Source organism: Micropterus salmoides, unplaced genomic scaffold, assembly GCF_014851395.1.
Source record: "Micropterus salmoides isolate LMB-PRFRI ecotype aquatic unplaced genomic scaffold, ASM1485139v1 Ms_hic_scaffold_18, whole genome shotgun sequence".
NCBI classification, from domain to species: Eukaryota; Metazoa; Chordata; class Actinopteri; order Centrarchiformes; family Centrarchidae; genus Micropterus; species Micropterus salmoides.
The window spans coordinates 33,173,485-33,195,847 of record NW_024040928.1 but is presented as its reverse complement, the minus strand read 5'-3'; the positions used below and the strand labels follow the sequence as shown (position 1 = coordinate 33,195,847).

Sequence of the window (22,363 nt, the reverse complement as noted above, 5' to 3'; positions counted from 1 at the left end):
GTCTCAGCCTTGCAAAACCAGAGAGGGTCTGCATTGATGAGCAAATCATCCCATTCACAGGCCGTTGTCCAGTCAGGCAATATGTTCCCGGCAAGCCAAACCCTACTGGCCTAAAGGTCTTTGTCCTCGCATCCCCAAATGGTCTGATGCTTGATTTTGAAGTCTACCAAGGGTAGAATACCTTTACAGTCCAAAGGTTAGGAGTTGGAGCTGCAGCAGTTCTACGCATGGTTGAATCTGTTCCAAAAGGAAGCCACATATTCTTCGACAGGTACTTCACAACCATAGATCTATTGGATGCATTGCTGGCAAAGGGCCTTCCTGCAACTGGAACTATAATGAAGAACCGTGTCCCAAAGCTGTGCCAGCTGCCAGAAGACAAACAGTTGAAAAAAGAGGGGAGAGGAACATCAGTGTCAGTGGCCAGAAAGAGTCCTGAGCTGGCCATCACAAAATGGTTCGACAACAAACCAGTGCTCATGGCATCCACTGTACATGGGAAAGACCCAGAAGACATCTGTACCAGATGGTCCAAGAAAGAAAAGCACATGGTCCAGGTTAAAAGACCAGCAGTAATTAAGCAGTATAATGACAACATGGGTGGCGTGGATCTTTGTGATCGCATGCTTAGCTTCTATCGTATGTCAAGCAGGACCAAGAAATGGACATCGCGTGTGATCAGTCACTTCTTTGATGTTGCCATCACAAACTCCTGGATACAATACAAGTCTGACAGCAAAGCTCTGCACAGAGCATCCAAGAACACACATCAGTACCTGGACTTCAAATTAGTCCTAGCTGAAGAGCTGTTGGAGAGTCCGGAACTGGATAACAGCTGTGAAGAGAGTGAGGATGAGTATGAGCCACCATCTAAAATGAGGATCCCACAACCAGAGCCATCTGTGCGCAGACTAGGAGCCACGCACATGCCTGAGATGATGGATACCAAGCATGCAGAAAGATGCAGAAATAAGGGCTGCAAGAGCAAGACGTACATGAGATGTACCAAATGCAAGATGTTCCTCTGCATTACCAAAAAGAGAAATTGCTTCCAGGACTATCACCACTAACAAAGAACATACTAAGAACAAAATGAAGAGTGAAGAAAAACTAGATTGGATTCAGTTTGACAGAAGAAATAAATCCCCCAAAAAATCAGTTTCACATTAGTTCTATGTTCATTGTTCAAATAACTCAAGGATTAAAGGGGACCAATAAAAGGATTGAATAGTAAAGATAGTGTTCAAGAATGATAAATGTGTCTATTTTATAATCAAAATGTCTGCATTCTTGTATAATAGTCAATTTACAGCCCAAAATGTATGTATTCTTAGTTAAAAAAAACCTCTATAATCTGGTAAAATTTGTATCTACCAAATGTGTCTGTTTTCGTACTCAAATGATCCCGTCGTCTACTACAGTGGACATGCTGTAAAATAAAAATAAAAAATAAAAAAAATGTGTGGATTGTAGGATGTTTTTTAACCCTGAACAGGTATGAAATCACAAAAAAATATGATTAGGAAAAAAAATATTTTCAGCCTAGTCGGGATGGGGTCTAAGAGGCAGGTTGATGGTTTGGATGAAGAAATTATTGAAGTTAGTTGGTAAAGATTGAGGGAAGCAAAACAGTCTAAACATGTATCTGGTTCTACAGCTGTTTCTAAGGTTCCTGAGTTTAGAGATAAGTCGGTGCCAATTGAGGGCAGGTCTTGGTGAATTTTGTCTCTAATAGCTAGAATTTTATCATTAAAGAAGCTCATGAAGTCGTAACTACTGAGAGCTATGGGAATACTTGGCTCAATAGAGCTGTGACTCTCTGTCAGCCTGGCTACAGTGCTGAAAAGAAACCTGGGCTTGTTCCTATTTTCCTCTATTAATGACGAGTAGTACGCTGCTCTGGCATTACGGAGGGCCTTCCTATAAGTTTTAAGACTATCTTGCCAGATTAAACGAGAATTTTCCACTTTGGTGGAACGCCAATTCCTCTCAAGTTTCCACGATATTTGCTTTAATTTGCGAGTTTCAGTATTATACCATGGAGCTAACCGTCTTTGTTTTAGTATTTTCTTTTTTAGAGGGGCTACAGAGTCGAGTGTCATTCGCAGCGAGCCTGCAGCACTATCAACAAGATGATCGATTTGGGAGGGACTGAAATTAGCATAGGAGTCCTCCGTTACTTTGTGACTTGATAATGAATTTAGAGCTGATGGAATCGCATCCTTAAATTTAGCTACAGCACTATCAGACAGACATCTTGTATAGAAATTTTTGCCATCAGACAGTGGTCACAAATGGTTCAGATCCACATCAGGACAAACATGAGGGGGGGCGGGTTCAGATCCACATCAGGACAAACATGAGGGGGGACGGGTTCAGATCCACATCAGGACAAACATGAGGGGGGACGGGTTCAGATCCACGTGTTGGTAGATTTTTGATGAGGTGCACTCAGGCGTAGGCTACAGGGCTACGCAGAGGCTATGCCATCGATTAGACGCAGAAGTATAAATTAGGCTTCAAGCTGATGTATTGTAGCGTGCGTCCTCATCGACCACAACCCAATGACCCGCTTCACTTTCCAGCAGCTGGTAAACGTGCACACACACAGTGTGGGCGGGATAACGCTGCAGGACCAGTGAACAGGAGGAACGCCTCGGCCCGTTCGGGAGGATTCTGGGTTTAGTCCTGATGATGGTGATCCGGCCTACAGCCCACTGAGGTGTCGTATCCAAGGCAACAGGTGACACGGGGCCTCCAGGAGGGGTCTGTATTGATCAGGACCTCTCTAAGCTCTGACTCCTTCAGACAGGCTTTCATTCAAATCAGTCACTGTGATCTGATCTTCAATATTCACCTCTGATTGGTCGAGGAATACGAGCAGACTGACTGTTGCTGATTCAGCTTTATTAGTTTTCATTACAAAGGAAACACGTTAACGATGGCGAGCTCTGAACCACTGAACACGGGAGCGCTTTAAAACACAGCAGATAAAAACAGGAAGGAGATACAGATGGATCGTCCCGGGAAGAAAAGTCAAAGGTCATTCCGAGGTCGCGGCAGATCAAAGGTCATCAGGTGCAGTAGAAGGGCCCGGCGTCGTCTCGTCTTCTCTTTCGACTCTTCTGCTGCTCGAAGAACTGACGAATGTCATCAGGAGTCACAACCTATCAGAGGCCAGACAGCGGCGCGTTTTAATTCTGTACTCGTGTACTACACGTCAGGTCAAAGGTCAAAGGCCGTCTTCAGGCCTCACTCACCTTCCCCTCTGCTGCGAACGTCTGCAGGAAGTCCTTCAGTTCCGTTTTCATGTCGTTGTATCCTGAAAGAAAAACTGGCGTCAGACAACAAGCTACAACTGTGGTTCTACGCGTAGCACTTGTGTGGTTCTACGTGTAGTTCTACGTGTAGCACTTGTGTGGTTCTACGTGTAGCACTTGTGTGGTTCTACGTGTAGTTCTACGTGTAGCACTTGTGTGGTTCTACGTGTGGTTCTACGCGTAGCACTTGTGTGGTTCTACGCGTAGTGCTTTTGTAGTTCTACGCGTAGTGCTTTTGTAGTTCTACGCGTAGCACTTTTGTGGTTCTACGCGTAGCACTTGTGTGGTTCTACGCGTAGCACTTGTGTGGTTCTACGTGTAGTTCTACGTGTAGCACTTGTGTGGTTCTACGTGTGGTTCTACGTGTAGCACTTGTGTGGTTCTACGTGTGGTTCTACGTGTAGCACTTGTGTGGTTCTACGTGTGGTTCTACGTGTAGCACTTGTGTGGTTCTACGTGTGGTTCTACGTGTAGCACTTGTGTGGTTCTACGTGTAGCACTTGTGTGGTTCTACGTGTAGCACTTGTGTGGTTCTACGTGTAGCACTTGTGTGGTTCTACGTGTAGCACTTGTGTGGTTCTACGTGTGGTTCTACGTGTAGCACTTGTGTGGTTCTACGTGTAGCACTTGTGTGGTTCTACGTGTAGCACTTGTGTGGTTCTACGTGTAGCACTTGTGTGGTTCTACGTGTAGTACTTTTTGTAATTCTTGTGTAGTACTTGAAGGTGTGTGTACCGTGAATGATCTCCAGCTGCTGCACTCGGTTCAGGTTGTCCAGCGCTGACATCAGAGGGTCGTGTCCTTGCTGTCTCTGCTCGCTGCTCTTTCCTTTGTTCTCGTAGGCGAGGACGGTGTCCGACTCGTCCAACAGGAAGGAGAGACTGGCTCCATAGAGACGCTCCTGAGGACACAAAGACTCGTCAGTCTTGGTCTTTGACAGACTCCGCGGTTCTCCCTGGTCTTTGACAGACTCCGCGGTTCTCCCTGGTCTTTGACAGACTCCGCGGTTCTCCCTGGTCTTTGACAGACTCCGCGGTTCTCCCTGGTCTTTGACAGACTCGTTTTAGGAGTTAAGGGGGATTAGACATCAGATATTGAACAAACACATGACCTCACAGTTGCATCATCAGTGACAGGTGAATTTTACCTGGCAGGTGTTGCAGGAGCAGAGTTTGGAGCGCCACCCTGACGGCCAGAACACGGCTCCCGATTGGAGTCTTTTCTGACCAATGATCTGCAGCTCCTTCAGCCTGCAGCTTGGCTCCTCCTCCTCACGGCTCCGCTTACAGCTGGGCTGGATGACATCATCACCCTGACAGATCATTGATTTATTAGCCAATCACATTGATCAGAGTGAATTCATGGTGCAGATGTAAACTAATCAGTTAAACCCTCTGACCTTTTCTTCTTTGTTAGAAGGGTTTGCGTTTGACTCGTCGGCTCCCGTTTCCTCCTTCACCTGCACTGCTGCACCCGGAACTGAACAGGAAGTGCGTCACAGAGACAGGAAGTATGAGATGAACTGGAGAACAGGTACAGGTTACTTTACACCGTGGTGAAATGTTCTGATGGTAATAAGTAAAGGTGAGACGAGACACTCAGCTCACAAGTCAAGCATTTAACACTAATTTTAAGAAATCGAACATTTTGAGTATTAAACAGTTCATTTTCTGCATTCTGGTAATTTTTTCGCCGTTATACTGAAGAAAGTCAGCGTGCTAGCTAGAGAAAGTGAAACCACATTAGGGTTGGGCCGACAGACGACGCCATCGTCCGGCTGACAGATGGTCATTGGTTGATCCCCACAAACGTTATTATACATTTTAAATATGCTTTGCACCTTCCTCTGAATTCTCTTCTCGCCACACTCAGACACACAGGAGGCCTACAGCTCAGGATGGCCCCGCCTCTCTCTGTCTCCCCCCTCGCCCTCCGCTCCACTTTCTCCATCGGCAGTACGTTTTATAAAGTCGCCTAAAAGACTCAGAACTCGTCTTTTTTCCACCCACGATCCGTTATCAGGGCAGCAGGTGAGCTGCTTGTTAATGACGCAGCCTATCAAACAACCGAAACCACCATCTGCTTCACTGCTGCTTCCCCTGCTCCGTGCTGGGAAAATTTCCACCGCGTCGTAGACTAGTTTTTAACCGAGTGAAGTCTGTGCGAGTGAACACACGCACATAAGACGACCGTTATCCCCCCCTCCCCCAGTGCCATCGTCCATCCCGATGTTTCAGTGTAGAAATCATCTGATGGAAATTTAGCCCAACCCTAAACCACATCGGCAGATGCGAGACACAAGCTTGTTGAAGACTTCGTGTCTGTGTGGGCGGAGTCAGATATTGCATTATAAAAGCTATGTTGAGGCTGTGGAGCCAAATCCAGGAGAAGAAATGATCAGTGATGAAGTAATAAGCCATTTAAAAGGGGACATGTACGGTACGAAGCAACAACACATTCATTGTGAACTGTCCCCAATAATTTACATCCATCTGAACACACATCTATATGCACAGATTCATAGACATTGATTACATTTCAACATTTTCTCCACCAGATGGTTACACACTGATGATTAAATGTGCTTAAATTGTAAAACTCAGAATGAATGTGTGATCCTGGGCTACATAAATAAATCTGAGCTGGCTGATGGACAGGAGTGCTTACCTGCCAGGTGAGCGGCGTAGGTCCAGAGGAAAGGGTTTCTGTTCATACAGGACTCACAGATCATCTCCTGCAGCTCCACACAGTCTGGAACCCCACAGCCCAGGTGCTGCAAACACATACAGGTGAGTTCAGTGACGGTCAGCCTGCAGGGGGCGCCTCAACAGGCGCTACCTGCGCCACCGGTGCCAGGTGGACCGGCCCTACCTGTGCCAGGTGGACCGGCCCTACCTGTGTCAGTGTCACCTGTGTCAAGTTCTTCTCTGGGACTCACCCTGCCATGCAGCCAGTCCTCACATACCACACACTGAATCATCTCATCCTCCACCTGCACAGAAAACCGGCCAATCACAGTAAGAATCAAGTTTAAAAGGAATCAGAGCACACTTGGTGGACACGGTTCAGGTGAGGTTCAGGTGTGTGTCTCACCTGGTCGTCTGGGTCTGGGTAAGGCCGGCTGCAAGTACAATACACTCCAAAGAAGTTATGACTGTATTTGTTCAGACTGTTGACCTCCTCCTTCTCCTGAAACACACAGACAGCGTGAATCTAACACACACCTTTATGACACGGCGAGGACACCTGGCCTGAACATGACCTCATCAGAAACACCTGCAGTGACTCTACAGGACCAGAGGCCTTTACTACAAAGTGAGGTACACCTGGCTTATCCAGGTATCTTTAGGAGTAACTTACTGATTAACCCGTACTACGAAAGGTGGATAGCTGTTACTCGAGGGCTGTTGCCATGGTGATTTAGGCTGCATCTCTAAACTGCTCCGAGCACTTCCCCTCACTCTAACAGGGACACCTGCTGCTGAACACAGACCATTTCTGCTGCTCCCTGGAGACAGATTTCTATCTGTTCACCTGTTGCTCAGTAGGAGCCTGTTCCGATGTTCTGATCGTGGCTCTGGACTCTGGATAAAAAGGTAACGGCCTGGCAGCGGCAAACAGCTTTGGTTTAATATTTGATTTAATTACATTAATGATGAAGTTGAGATTTACAAGAAATATTTTATTGCTATTGTGTAAAGGGAATACTGCTGGTAAGTGGTAAGTGTTTGCAAACCACGTTATTGTACGTTTGTGTATATAGCAGTACATTTAAATCAAAAGTGCACAATACACTACTTTAGAATTCATTATTCAATCTTGCGGATAATTGCGATTCATCGCAGAAAATCGTTGCCCAGCACTAGTTTTCAAATTTCACATAAAACTTATTTTAATATGTGCTACAGAGTTTTTTGTTAAATAAACATAATTTTTTATAAAACATGTGGTGAACAATTGGTGAACGGGCAGTGAACAAGAGGTGAATGTGTGGTGAACATGTGAACATTTGGTGAAGAGGTGCTCAACAGGTGGTGAACAGATGGTGAACAGGCGGTGTACAGGTGGTGAACATGTGACGTACATGTAGTGAACGAGTGGTGAAGGGGCGGTGAACAAGTGGTGAACAAGTGACGAACATGTGAACAATTGGTGAACATGTGAACATTTGGTGAACAGGCGGTGTACAGGTAGTGAACATGTGACGTACATGTAGTGAACGTGTGGTGAAGGGGCGGTGAACAAGTGGTGAACATGTGACAAACATGTGAACAAATGGTGAACATGTGAACATTTGGTGAACAGGTGGTATACAGGTAGTGAACATGTGACGTACATATAGTGAACATGTGACAAATATGTGGTGAACGTGTGGTGAACAGGCGGTCAACAAGCGGTGAATGTGTGGTGAACATGTGAACATTTGGTGAAGAGGTGCTCAACAGGTGGTGAACAGATGGTGAACAGGCGGTGAACAAGTTGGGGAACAGGCGGTCAACAAGAGGTGAATGTGTGGTGAACATGTGAACATTTGGTGAACAGGCGGTGTACAGGTAGTGAACATGTGACGAACATGTGGTGAACATGTGACGAACAGGCAGTGAACGTGTGGTGAACAAGCAGTGAACAGGCGGATAACAGGCAGATAATATGTGGTGGACTCACAGGGTAGAGTTTACATTGCAGATCTGTGAACTTCCCATTTCCACAGTCACAGCGGAAGTTCCTGCAGAAAACACAATAGTCTTGTCAACAAGAGTTACAGGAATGTTTAATATCAGATCATTAGATCCTGATCAAATGATCACTTTTATTAATAATCTCTATAAATCGGTGGACTGTTGATAGAGGCTGATTGATCCATCAGGGTCTGTATAATATAGCCTTTATACATTTATTAACATCTTGGATAATCGGTATGTTTACAGTGAGGGCTGACCTCTTGGTGTAGAGTTCGAAGAGGTCGTGACCTTCGTGACATTTGTATGAACAGGCCAAGCACACTCCTGCTGCCTCGCCGCCCTTCGGTGTGCAGGTGCTGCAGGCGTACAGAGCCTGCCGCTTCACGTAGCCCTGAAACACAGAAACACACGCTGTAATAATATGTGAGACACACCTGTGTGGCTTGACTGTGTATGTCTGTCTGTACTGCAGCGGTGATTTCTGTTTGAGGAGCTGATTGCAGTGGTCCCTCCCGGATCGGGAACACCTGGTCCCAGTGCTCCACCTCCAAGATCATGTCTCTCTCTCTCATCCTCCCTGCCAGTGCTTTTGGGTTTTTGTTCCACGTTGGCATTATTTGGACACCACAACGCTTCACACCACAATCACCCATCCACACTTACACTACTGATGTTGCTGACTTCTACTATCTTCAACCAAGTCCTGTTGTCCTTGACCTGAACCTTCGTTGGATAACTCTGACCTGGATGACTGAGAACCTTCACAGACATCTTGCTGACTAACCCATCCCATAATTTAAATGTTATCTTATGTTACAATGAACCTCGTTAATTGAAGCGCCGTGTCTTTTCCCACTTTTTGTCACGGCCTTTGAGCCTGGTCATGACCAATAACAACCCTGCCGCTTTCTGCTGGTCAGCGTCCGGTTACTGCAGTCACACGTCACTGCAGTAACACGGACGGTAAAATTACTTTATCTACTTCTGATTGTTTGATAAACTAAATGTATCTCGCTTGAATAAATTAAACCCAGCTAACTAAAGTGGATACAGAAACTGTGGAAGGTGGGAGAGTTGGTAAGTAAGAGAAAATTATAACATTAAATAATAAAGTAAAATGTTAGTAAGTAGGACAAGACAGCTGTTTCATTTCTGTGGGTTTCTTTTAAATTCTTAAATTAGAAAATGCTCTGCATGGTGGCGCAGTGGATGAGACACGTGCCTTAACCTTAACCCGTCGCTGCTGCAGAGGGGTGCGACCTCGGACATTTACAGCAGCTGTAGGTCGCTCTGGGTAAAAGCGTCCGCTAAAGGACTGAATGTAAATCTAACTTGCACCCGCCAAATGCGGGTCAAGCCTTTGCGGTCGCGGGTGAAATCGTCAGGCCATCCGCCACATTGGCGGACAGACAAATGCACCACAGAAAGACACAGGTAGTACGGTTAGCGTATTGTGGTGATCGACGACAGCCAGCAGTCAGCTCAGGGAGTTCGTGTGACGGCGCTTCACACAGAAGAGGCCCAGTCTGTCCTGAGTGACAGCCCGGGTGGTTCTTCTGTTTGCTTGCTAGGATCCAGAAAAGGAGGTTTTTGACTCTTGTGGAGATGAGAACTGAGATAAGGACTCGTTCATTGGTGGTTGGACTGTGCGTTTGAGCCCTTTCTGTTGGATGCACTGAACGTTCGGCCACCGAGATTAATCGGACAGCCTAATACGTCAAAAGTCCGAATACATTTTAAGGAACAGCTACGTTTTAACATGTTGGCAGTGTGGAAGCATTTTAAAGAGTCCGAGCCGTTTGCAGACGCTGTTCTGCTGAACTGTCTCCAGCACATCTGCTCTATCTGTGGCTGAAAAGAACCGCTTTGAGTGTTTCCGTCTCTCGTCTGTGAGAAGGAGATTAAGCTAGCCGCGCCTACACTCCGAGTGCACACGTATTCCAGCCTTTACGGTAAGTGAAGCGGCCCAGAGCGAGCTGCCAGGCAGGTTAGAGACTTTATCCTGTCAGTTTGTCTCTTTAGTATGAAGACAGGCTGTGAAGTCTTCATGTTACAACATTATTTTTAAAACCGGGTCGGACTGGATGAATTTAGCGCGAGGAGGAAACACATGTGTCCATTAAAAGGAAACGGGCTCATGTACTTTACCGGACCCTCTCGGGCCCCGGACCCCCCACCATAGAAACACTGAGGAAACAGCTCATTCTGATGGTTTCATTTATGCAGCGGTTAAAGAAATAAATGTGAATGTACTTGTTGGGTGTTGAGGAAAGTTTTTCATTTGGCTGCGTCCCTGTTTCCTGTCGCCTACCTGATGATGTTACATGATTTTATTTAATGCCATAACTCAAATTATCTTGCACTGAAATTGTTATGTCCTGGGGCCCTGGGCCGCCGTTAGTCCACCTGGGCCGCCATTAGTCCACCTGGGCCGCCGTTAGTCCACCTGGGCCGCCGTTAACGGCCCTGGGCGAGGGGCCCAAGCGAACTCTACATGGGAAACAGTGTTTACGTGAAGCCAGCTGAGGCTGGATGTGGTGCACCTGATTTATTGTGTCACCTGATGTTTTTGGTCCGGTCCTGATCTGCAGTTGGACGACTGTGACTCTTGGGAGAGTTAATAAAACGCAGGTGGGTCGTGGATCTGGAGAACCGTTAAGTGTGAAAGTACAAAAGTACTAACCTGAGGATAGGAGCAGTGGTCAGAGTCACTTCCTGCCAACACGGCTGAAGCTTCTTCCTCCAACTCTTCATCTTCCTCCAGAACATCAACCAGAGACACCGTGGGCTCCTCCGACATCCTCAGAGACTACAAACCAGCACAGGACAGGAAGTCTGGTTAGAGACCAGCAGAGACACCGTGGGCTCCTCCGACATCCTCAGAGACTACAAACCAGCACAGGACAGGAAGTCTGGTTAGAGACCAGCAGAGACACCGTGGGCTCCTCTGACATCTTCAGAGACTACAAACCAGCACAGGACAGGAAGTCTGGTTAGAGACCAGCAGAGACACCGTGGGCTCCTCCGACATCCTCAGAGACTACAAACCAGCACAGGACAGGAAGTCTGGTTAGAGACCAGCAGAGACACCGTGGGCTCCTCTGACATCTTCAGAGACTACAAACCAGCACAGGACAGGAAGTCTGGTTAGAGACCAGCAGAGACACCGTGGGCTCCTCCGACATCTTCAGAGACTACAAACCAGCACAGGACAGGAAGTCTAGTTAGAGACCAGCAGAGACACCGTGGGCTCCTCCGACATCCTCAGAGACTACAAACCAGCACAGGACAGGAAGTCTGGTTAGAGACCAGCAGAGACACCGTGGGCTCCTCTGACATCTTCAGAGACTACAAACCAGCACAGGACAGGAAGTCTAGTTAGAGACCAGCAGAGACACCGTGGGCTCCTCTGACATCCTCAGAGACTACAAACCAGCACAGGACAGGAAGTCTAGTTAGAGACCAGCAGAGACACCGTGGGCTCCTCCGACATCCTCAGAGACTACAAACCAGCACAGGACAGGAAGTCTGGTTAGAGACCAGCAGAGACACCGTGGGCTCCTCTGACATCCTCAGAGACTACAAACCAGCACAGGACAGGAAGTCTGGTTAGAGACCAGCAGAGACACCGTGGGCTCCTCTGACATCCTCAGAGACTACAAACCAGCACAGGACAGGAAGTCTGGTTAGAGACCAGCAGAGACACCGTGGGCTCCTCTGACATCCTCAGAGACTACAAACCAGCACAGGACAGGAAGTCTAGTTAGAGACCAGCAGAGACACCGTGGGCTCCTCCGACATCCTCAGAGACTACAAACCAGCACAGGACAGGAAGTCTAGTTAGAGACCAGCAGAGACACCGTGGGCTCCTCTGACACCCTCAGAGACTACAAACCAGCACAGGACAGGAAGTCTAGTTAGAGACCAGCAGAGACACCGTGGGCTCCTCCGACATCCTCAGAGACTACAAACCAGCACAGGACAGGAAGTCTGGTTAGAGACCAGCAGAGACACCGTGGGCTCCTCTGACACCCTCAGAGACTACAAACCAGCACAGGACAGGAAGTCTAGTTAGAGACCAGCAGAGACACCGTGGGCTCCTCCGACATCCTCAGAGACTACAAACCAGCACAGGACAGGAAGTCTAGTTAGAGACCAGCAGAGACACCGTGGGCTCCTCTGACATCCTCAGAGACTACAAACCAGCACAGGACAGGAAGTCTAGTTAGAGACCAGCAGAGACACCGTGGGCTCCTCTGACATCCTCAGAGACTACAAACCAGCACAGGACAGGAAGTCTAGTTAGAGACCAGCAGAGACACCGTGGGCTCCTCTGACACCCTCAGAGACTACAAACCAGCACAGGACAGGAAGTCTAGTTAGAGACCAGCAGAGACACCGTGGGCTCCTCTGACATCTTCAGAGACTACAAACCACCACAGGACAGGAAGTCTGGTTAGAGACCAGCAGAGACACCGTGGGCTCCTCTGACACCCTCAGAGACTACAAACCAGCACAGGACAGGAAGTCTAGTTAGAGACCAGCAGAGACACCGTGGGCTCCTCCGACATCCTCAGAGACTACAAACCAGCACAGGACAGGAAGTCTAGTTAGAGACCAGCAGAGACACCGTGGGCTCCTCTGACATCCTCAGAGACTACAAACCAGCACAGGACAGGAAGTCTGGTTAGAGACCAGCAGAGACACCGTGGGCTCCTCTGACATCCTCAGAGACTACAAACCAGCACAGGACAGGAAGTCTAGTTAGAGACCAGCAGAGACACCGTGGGCTCCTCTGACATCCTCAGAGACTACAAACCAGCACAGGACAGGAAGTCTGGCTAAAGAACACAGAGACCAGCAGAGACACCGTGGGCTCCTCTGACGTCCTCAGAGACTACAAACCAGCACAGGACAGGAAGTCTAGTTAGAGACCAGCAGAGACACCGTGGGCTCCTCTGACATCCTCAGAGACTACAAACCAGCACAGGACAGGAAGTCTGGTTAGAGACCAGCAGAGACACCGTGGGCTCCTCTGACATCTTCAGAGACTACAAACCACCACAGGACAGGAAGTCTAGTTAGAGACCAGCAGAGACACCGTGGGCTCCTCCGACATCTTCAGAGACTACAAACCAGCACAGGACAGGAAGTCTGGTTAGAGACCAGCAGAGACACCGTGGGCTCCTCCGACATCCTCAGAGACTACAAACCAGCACAGGACAGGAAGTCTGGTTAGAGACCAGCAGAGACACCGTGGGCTCCTCCGACATCCTCAGAGACTACAAACCAGCACAGGACAGGAAGTCTGGTTAGAGACCAGCAGAGACACCGTGGGCTCCTCCGACATCCTCAGACACTACAAACCAGCACAGGACAGGAAGTCTGGTTAGAGACCAGCAGAGACACCGTGGGCTCCTCCGACATCCTCAGAGACTACAAACCAGCACAGGACAGGAAGTCTAGTTAGAGACCAGCAGAGACACCGTGGGCTCCTCCGACATCCTCAGAGACTACAAACCAGCACAGGACAGGAAGTCTAGTTAGAGACCAGCAGAGACACCGTGGGCTCCTCCGACATCCTCAGACACTACAAACCAGCACAGGACAGGAAGTCTGGTTAGAGACCAGCAGAGACACCGTGGGCTCCTCCGACATCCTCAGAGACTACAAACCAGCACAGGACAGGAAGTCTAGTTAGAGACCAGCAGAGACACCGTGGGCTCCTCCGCTTTCTGATGAGAATTGGTAACCAGACTGAGATCTTAAGAGATACTGTCTGTCTCTGATGTTACTGTCTGTCTCTGTCTCTACTGTCTGTCTCTGATGTTACTGTCTGTCGGACTCTACCGTTACTGTCTGTCTCTACTGTCTGTCTCTGATGTTACTGTCTGTCTGTCTGTCTCTACTGTTACTGTCTGTCTCTGATGTTACTGTCTGTCTGACTCTACTGCCAGTCTCTGTCTCTACTGTGGGTCTCTGATGTTACTGTCTGACTCTACTGTTACTACCTGTCTCTGTCTCTACTGCCGGTCTCTGATGTTACTGCCTGTCCCTGTCTCTACTGCCTGTCTCTGTCTCTACTGTGGGTCTCTGTCTCTACTGTGGGTCTCTGATGTTACTGTCTGACTCTACTGTTACTACCTTTCTCTGTCTCTACTGCCGGTCTCTGTCTCTACCGTGGGTCTCTGATGTTACTGTCTGACTCTACTGTTACTACCTGTCCCTGTCTCTACTGCCTGTCTCTGATGTTACTGTCTGACTCTACTGTAGGTCTCTGTCTCTACTGTGGGTCTCTGATGTTACTGTCTGACTCTACTGTTACTGCCTGCCTCTGTCTCTACTGCCTGTCTCTGTCTCTACCGTGGGTCTCTGATGTTACTGTCTGACTCTACTGTTACTACCTGTCTCTGTCTCTACTGTCTGTCTCTGTCTCTACTGTCTGTCTCTGATGTTACTGTCTGACTCTACTGTTACTACCTGTCTCTGTCTCTACTGTCTGTCTCTGTCTCTACTGTCTGTCTCTGATGTTACTGCCTGACTCTACTGTTACTACCTGTCTCTGTCTCTACTGTGGGTCTCTGATGTTACTGCCTGTCTCTGTCTCTACTGTCTGTCCCTGTCTCTACTGTCTGTCTCTGATGTTACTGCCTGTCCCTGTCTCTACCGTGGGTCTCTGTCTCTACTGTGGGTCTCTGATGTTACTGTCTGACTCTACTGTTACTGCCTGCCTCTGTCTCTACTGCCTGTCTCTGTCTCTACCGTGGGTCTCTGATGTTACTGTCTGACTCTACTGTTACTACCTGTCTCTGTCTCTACTGTCTGTCTCTGTCTCTACTGTGGGTCTCTGATGTTACTGCCTGTCTCTGTCTCTACTACCTGTCTCTGTCTCTACTACCTGTTTCTGTCTCTACTACCTGTTTCTGTCTCTACTGTGGGTCTCTGATGTTACTGTCTGACTCTACTGTTACTACCTGTCTCTGTCTCTACTGTCTGTCTCTGTCTCTACTGTCTGTCTCTGATGTTACTGTCTGACTCTACTGTTACTACCTGTCTCTGTCTCTACTGTCTGTCTCTGTCTCTACTGTCTGTCTCTGATGTTACTGCCTGACTCTACTGTTACTACCTGTCTCTGTCTCTACTGTGGGTCTCTGATGTTACTGCCTGTCTCTGTCTCTACTGTCTGTCTCTGTCTCTAGTGTGGGTCTCTGATGTTACTGCCTGTCTCTGTCTCTACTGCGGGTCTCTGATGTTACTGTCTGACACTACTGTTACTGTCTGACTCTACTGTTACTGTCTGTCTCTACTGTGGGTCTCTGATGTTACTGCCTGTCTCTGTCTCTACTGCGGGTCTCTGATGTTACTGTCTGACTCTACTGTTACTGTCTGACTCTACTGTTACTGTCTGACTCTACTGTGGGTCTCTGATGTTACTGCCTGTCTCTGTCTCTACTGCGGGTCTCTGATGTTACTGTCTGACTCTACTGTTACTGTCTGTCTCTACTGTTACTGTCTGTCTCTACTGTCTGTCTCTGTCTCTACTGTGGGTCTCTGATGTTACTGTCTGTCTCTACTGTTACTGTCTGTCTCTACTGTCTGTCTCTGTCTCTACTGTGGGTCTCTGATGTTACTGTGGGTCTCTGTCTCTACTGTGGGTCTCTGATGTTACTGTGGGTCTCTGATGTTACTGTGGGTCTCTGATGTTACTGTGGGTCTCTGATGTTACTGTGGGTCTCTGATGTTACTGTGGGTCTCTGATGTTACTGTGGGTCTCTGATGTTACTGTGGGTCTCTGTCTCTACTGTGGGTCTCTGTCTCTACTGTGGGTCTCTGATGTTACTGTCTGACTCTACTGTTACTGTCTGACTCTACTGTTACTGTCTGACTCTACTGTTACTGTCTGTCTCTACTGTCTGTCTCTGTCTCTACTGTGGGTCTCTGATGTTACTGTGGGTCTCTGATGTTACTGTCTGACTCTACTGTTACTGTCTGTCTCTACTGTTACTGTCTGTCTCTACTGTTACTGTCTGTCTCTACTGTCTGTCTCTGTCTCTACTGTGGGTCTCTGATGTTACTGTGGGTCTCTGATGTTACTGTGGGTCTCTGATGTTACTGTGGGTCTCTGATGTTACTGTGGGTCTCTGATGTTACTGTGGGTCTCTGATGTTACTGTGGGTCTCTGATGTTACTGTCTGTCCCTGTCTCTACTGTGGGTCTCTGATGTTACTGTGGGTCTCTGATGTTACTGTGGGTCTCTGATGTTACTGTCTGTCTCTGTCTCTAGTGTGGGTCTCTGATGTTACTGCCTGTCTCTGTCTCTACTGCGGGTCTCTGATGTTACTGTCTGTCTCTACTGTTACTGTCTGTCTCTACTGTGGGTCTCTGATGTTACTGTCTGACTCTACTGTTACTGCCTGTCTCTGTCTCTACTGTCTGTCTCTGTCTCTACTGCGGTCTCTGATGTTACTGTCTGACTCTACTGTTACTGTCTGATTCTACTGTGGGTCTCTGATGTTACTGTCTGACTCTACTGTTACTGCCTGTCTCTGTCTCTACTGTCTGTCTCTACTGTCTGTCCCTGTCTCTACTGTGGGTCTCTGATGTTACTGTGGGTCTCTGATGTTACTGTGGGTCTCTGATGTTACTGTCTGTCCCTGTCTCTACTGTGGGTCTCTGATGTTACTGTGGGTCTCTGTCTCTACTGTGGGTCTCTGATGTTACTGTCTGACTCTACTGTTACTGTCTGACTCTACTGTTACTGTCTGTCTCTACTGTGGGTCTCTGTCTCTACTGTGGGTCTCTGTCTCTACTGTGGGTCTCTGATGTTACTGTGGGTCTCTGATGTTACTGTGGGTCTCTGATGTTACTGTCTGTCCCTGTCTCTACTGTGGGTCTCTGATGTTACTGTGGGTCTCTGATGTTACTGTGGGTCTCTGATGTTACTGTCTGACTCTACTGTTACTGCCTGTCTCTGTCTCTACTGTCTGTCTCTACTGTCTGTCCCTGTCTCTACTGTCTGTCCCTGTCTCTACTGTCTGTCCCTGTCTCTACTGTCTGTCCCTGTCTCTACTGTGGGTCTCTGATGTTACTGTGGGTCTCTGATGTTACTGTGGGTCTTTGATGTTACTGTGGGTCTCTGATGTTACTGCCTGTCTCTGTCTCTACTGCCTGTCTCTGTCTCTACTACCCGTCTCTGTCTCTACTACCCGTCTCTGTCTCTACTACCTGTTTCTGTCTCTACTACCTGTTTCTGTCTCTACTGTGGGTCTCTGATGTTACTGTCTGACTCTACTGTTACTACCTGTTTCTGTCTCTACTGTGGGTCTCTGATGTTACTGTGGGTCTCTGATGTTACTGTCTGTCCCTGTCTCTACTGTGGGTCTCTGATGTTACTGTGGGTCTCTGATGTTACTGTGGGTCTCTGATGTTACTGTCTGTCTCTGTCTCTAGTGTGGGTCTCTGATGTTACTGCCTGTCTCTGTCTCTACTGCGGGTCTCTGATGTTACTGTCTGTCTCTACTGTTACTGTCTGTCTCTACTGTGGGTCTCTGATGTTACTGTCTGACTCTACTGTTACTGCCTGTCTCTGTCTCTACTGTCTGTCCCTGTCTCTGTCTCTACTGTCTGTCTCTGTCTCTACTGTCTGTCTCTGTCTCTACTGCGGTCTCTGATGTTACTGTCTGACTCTACTGTTACTGCCTGTCTCTGTCTCTACTGTCTGTCTCTACTGTCTGTCCCTGTCTCTACTGTGGGTCTCTGATGTTACTGTGGGTCTCTGATGTTACTGTGGGTCTCTGATGTTACTGTGGGTCTCTGATGTTACTGTCTGTCCCTGTCTCTACTGTGGGTCTCTGATGTTACTGTGGGTCTCTGATGTTACTGTGGGTCTCTGATGTTACTGTCTGACTCTACTGTTACTGTCTGACTCTACTGTTACTGTCTGTCTCTACTGTTACTGTCTGTCTCTACTGTGGGTCTCTGTCTCTACTGTGGGTCTCTGATGTTACTGTGGGTCTCTGATGTTACTGTCTGTCTGTCTGTCTCTACTGTTACTGTCTGTCTCTGATGTTACTGTCTGTCTGACTCTACTGCCAGTCTCTGTCTCTACTGTGGGTCTCTGATGTTACTGTCTGACTCTACTGTTACTACCTGTCTCTGTCTCTACTGCCGGTCTCTGATGTTACTGCCTGTCCCTGTCTCTACTGCCTGTCTCTGTCTCTACTGTGGGTCTCTGTCTCTACTGTGGGTCTCTGATGTTACTGTCTGACTCTACTGTTACTACCTTTCTCTGTCTCTACTGCCGGTCTCTGTCTCTACCGTGGGTCTCTGATGTTACTGTCTGACTCTACTGTTACTACCTGTCCCTGTCTCTACTGCCTGTCTCTGATGTTACTGTCTGACTCTACTGTAGGTCTCTGTCTCTACTGTGGGTCTCTGATGTTACTGTCTGACTCTACTGTTACTGCCTGCCTCTGTCTCTACTGCCTGTCTCTGTCTCTACCGTGGGTCTCTGATGTTACTGTCTGACTCTACTGTTACTACCTGTCCCTGTCTCTACTGTCTGTCTCTGATGTTACTGCCTGTCCCTGTCTCTACCGTGGGTCTCTGTCTCTACTGTGGGTCTCTGATGTTACTGTCTGACTCTACTGTTACTGCCTGCCTCTGTCTCTACTGCCTGTCTCTGTCTCTACCGTGGGTCTCTGATGTTACTGTCTGACTCTACTGTTACTACCTGTCTCTGTCTCTACTGTCTGTCTCTGTCTCTACTGTGGGTCTCTGATGTTACTGCCTGTCTCTGTCTCTACTACCTGTCTCTGTCTCTACTACCTGTTTCTGTCTCTACTACCTGTTTCTGTCTCTACTGTGGGTCTCTGATGTTACTGTCTGACTCTACTGTTACTACCTGTCTCTGTCTCTACTGTCTGTCTCTGTCTCTACTGTCTGTCTCTGATGTTACTGTCTGTCTCTACTGTTACTACCTGTCTCTGTCTCTACTGTCTGTCTCTGTCTCTACTGTCTGTCTCTGATGTTACTGCCTGACTCTACTGTTACTACCTGTCTCTGTCTCTACTGTGGGTCTCTGATGTTACTGCCTGTCTCTGTCTCTACTGTCTGTCTCTGTCTCTAGTGTGGGTCTCTGATGTTACTGCCTGTCTCTGTCTCTACTGCGGGTCTCTGATGTTACTGTCTGACTCTACTGTTACTGTCTGACTCTACTGTTACTGTCTGACTCTACTGTGGGTCTCTGATGTTACTGCCTGTCTCTGTCTCTACTGCGGGTCTCTGATGTTACTGTCTGACTCTACTGTTACTGTCTGACTCTACTGTTACTGTCTGACTCTACTGTTACTGTCTGTCTCTACTGTTACTGTCTGTCTCTACTGTTACTGTCTGTCTCTACTGTCTGTCTCTGTCTCTACTGTGGGTCTCTGATGTTACTGTCTGTCTCTACTGTTACTGTCTGTCTCTACTGTCTGTCTCTGTCTCTACTGTGGGTCTCTGATGTTACTGTGGGTCTCTGTCTCTACTGTGGGTCTCTGATGTTACTGTGGGTCTCTGATGTTACTGTGGGTCTCTGATGTTACTGTGGGTCTCTGATGTTACTGTGGGTCTCTGATGTTACTGTGGGTCTCTGATGTTACTGTGGGTCTCTGATGTTACTGTGGGTCTCTGTCTCTACTGTGGGTCTCTGATGTTACTGTCTGACTCTACTGTTACTGTCTGACTCTACTGTTACTGTCTGTCTCTACTGTTACTGTCTGTCTCTACTGTCTGTCTCTGTCTCTACTGTGGGTCTCTGATGTTACTGTGGGTCTCTGATGTTACTGTCTGACTCTACTGTTACTGTCTGTCTCTACTGTTACTGTCTGTCTCTACTGTCTGTCTCTGTCTCTACTGTGGGTCTCTGATGTTACTGTGGGTCTCTGATGTTACTGTGGGTCTCTGATGTTACTGTCTGTCCCTGTCTCTACTGTGGGTCTCTGATGTTACTGTGGGTCTCTGATGTTACTGTGGGTCTCTGATGTTACTGTCTGTCTCTGTCTCTAGTGTGGGTCTCTGATGTTACTGCCTGTCTCTGTCTCTACTGCGGGTCTCTGATGTTACTGTCTGTCTCTACTGTTACTGTCTGTCTCTACTGTGGGTCTCTGATGTTACTGTCTGACTCTACTGTTACTGCCTGTCTCTGTCTCTACTGTCTGTCTCTGTCTCTACTGCGGTCTCTGATGTTACTGTCTGACTCTACTGTTACTGTCTGATTCTACTGTGGGTCTCTGATGTTACTGTCTGACTCTACTGTTACTGCCTGTCTCTGTCTCTACTGTCTGTCTCTACTGTCTGTCCCTGTCTCTACTGTGGGTCTCTGATGTTACTGTGGGTCTCTGATGTTACTGTGGGTCTCTGATGTTACTGTGGGTCTCTGATGTTACTGTGGGTCTCTGATGTTACTGTCTGTCCCTGTCTCTACTGTGGGTCTCTGATGTTACTGTGGGTCTCTGTCTCTACTGTGGGTCTCTGATGTTACTGTCTGACTCTACTGTTACTGTCTGACTCTACTGTTACTGTCTGTCTCTACTGTGGGTCTCTGTCTCTACTGTGGGTCTCTGATGTTACTGTGGGTCTCTGATGTTACTGTGGGTCTCTGATGTTACTGTCTGTCCCTGTCTCTACTGTGGGTCTCTGATGTTACTGTGGGTCTCTGATGTTACTGTGGGTCTCTGATGTTACTGTCTGACTCTACTGTTACTGCCTGTCTCTGTCTCTACTGTCTGTCCCTGTCTCTACTGTCTGTCCCTGTCTCTACTGTCTGTCCCTGTCTCTACTGTGGGTCTCTGATGTTACTGTGGGTCTCTGATGTTACTGTGGGTCTTTGATGTTACTGTGGGTCTCTGATGTTACTGCCTGTCTCTGTCTCTACTGCCTGTCTCTGTCTCTACTACCCGTCTCTGTCTCTACTACCTGTTTCTGTCTCTACTACCTGTTTCTGTCTCTACTGTGGGTCTCTGATGTTACTGTCTGACTCTACTGTTACTACCTGTTTCTGTCTCTACTGTGGGTCTCTGATGTTACTGTGGGTCTCTGATGTTACTGTCTGTCCCTGTCTCTACTGTGGGTCTCTGATGTTACTGTGGGTCTCTGATGTTACTGTGGGTCTCTGATGTTACTGTGGGTCTCTGATGTTACTGTCTGTCTCTGTCTCTAGTGTGGGTCTCTGATGTTACTGCCTGTCTCTGTCTCTACTGCGGGTCTCTGATGTTACTGTCTGTCTCTACTGTTACTGTCTGTCTCTACTGTGGGTCTCTGATGTTACTGTCTGACTCTACTGTTACTGCCTGTCTCTGTCTCTACTGTCTGTCCCTGTCTCTGTCTCTACTGTCTGTCTCTGTCTCTACTGTCTGTCTCTGTCTCTACTGTCTGTCTCTGATGTTACTGTCTGACTCTACTGTTACTGCCTGTCTCTGTCTCTACTGTCTGTCTCTACTGTCTGTCCCTGTCTCTACTGTGGGTCTCTGATGTTACTGTGGGTCTCTGATGTTACTGTGGGTCTCTGATGTTACTGTCTGTCCCTGTCTCTACTGTGGGTCTCTGATGTTACTGTGGGTCTCTGATGTTACTGTCTGACTCTACTGTTACTGTCTGACTCTACTGTTACTGTCTGTCTCTACTGTTACTGTCTGTCTCTACTGTGGGTCTCTGTCTCTACTGTGGGTCTCTGATGTTACTGTGGGTCTCTGATGTTACTGTCTGTCTGTCTGTCTCTACTGTTACTGTCTGTCTCTGATGTTACTGTCTGTCTGACTCTACTGCCAGTCTCTGTCTCTACTGTGGGTCTCTGATGTTACTGTCTGACTCTACTGTTACTACCTGTCTCTGTCTCTACTGCCGGTCTCTGATGTTACTGCCTGTCCCTGTCTCTACTGCCTGTCTCTGTCTCTACTGTGGGTCTCTGTCTCTACTGTGGGTCTCTGATGTTACTGTCTGACTCTACTGTTACTACCTTTCTCTGTCTCTACTGCCGGTCTCTGTCTCTACCGTGGGTCTCTGATGTTACTGTCTGACTCTACTGTTACTACCTGTCCCTGTCTCTACTGCCTGTCTCTGATGTTACTGTCTGACTCTACTGTAGGTCTCTGTCTCTACTGTGGGTCTCTGATGTTACTGTCTGACTCTACTGTTACTGCCTTCCTCTGTCTCTACTGCCTGTCTCTGTCTCTACCGTGGGTCTCTGATGTTACTGTCTGACTCTACTGTTACTACCTGTCCCTGTCTCTACTGTCTGTCTCTGATGTTACTGCCTGTCCCTGTCTCTACCGTGGGTCTCTGTCTCTACTGTGGGTCTCTGATGTTACTGTCTGACTCTAC

At 47.9% G+C, this 22,363-nt stretch overlaps 1 protein-coding gene across 2 annotated transcripts in view; it reads right to left on the bottom strand.

The window, feature by feature from the left end:
• Window positions 1-2,886: 2,886 nt before the first annotated feature.
• ubr7 (ubiquitin protein ligase E3 component n-recognin 7) overlaps window positions 2,887-22,363 on the bottom strand; it is a 35,351-nt gene continuing 15,874 nt past the window's right edge. For both annotated transcript variants that reach the window (XM_038727028.1, XM_038727029.1), the window contains exons 2-12: window positions 10,686-10,811; window positions 8,260-8,393; window positions 7,986-8,046; window positions 6,414-6,509; window positions 6,259-6,312; window positions 5,988-6,093; window positions 4,720-4,799; window positions 4,468-4,632; window positions 4,056-4,221; window positions 3,261-3,322; window positions 2,887-3,167 (exon numbers count right to left, since the gene is read on the bottom strand). In XM_038727028.1, the coding sequence (XP_038582956.1) occupies window positions 3,075-3,167; window positions 3,261-3,322; window positions 4,056-4,221; window positions 4,468-4,632; window positions 4,720-4,799; window positions 5,988-6,093; window positions 6,259-6,312; window positions 6,414-6,509; window positions 7,986-8,046; window positions 8,260-8,393; window positions 10,686-10,811 (1,143 nt within the window). In that variant the 3' untranslated portion in view covers window positions 2,887-3,074. The remainder of the gene's footprint in view (window positions 3,168-3,260; window positions 3,323-4,055; window positions 4,222-4,467; window positions 4,633-4,719; window positions 4,800-5,987; window positions 6,094-6,258; window positions 6,313-6,413; window positions 6,510-7,985; window positions 8,047-8,259; window positions 8,394-10,685; window positions 10,812-22,363) is intronic.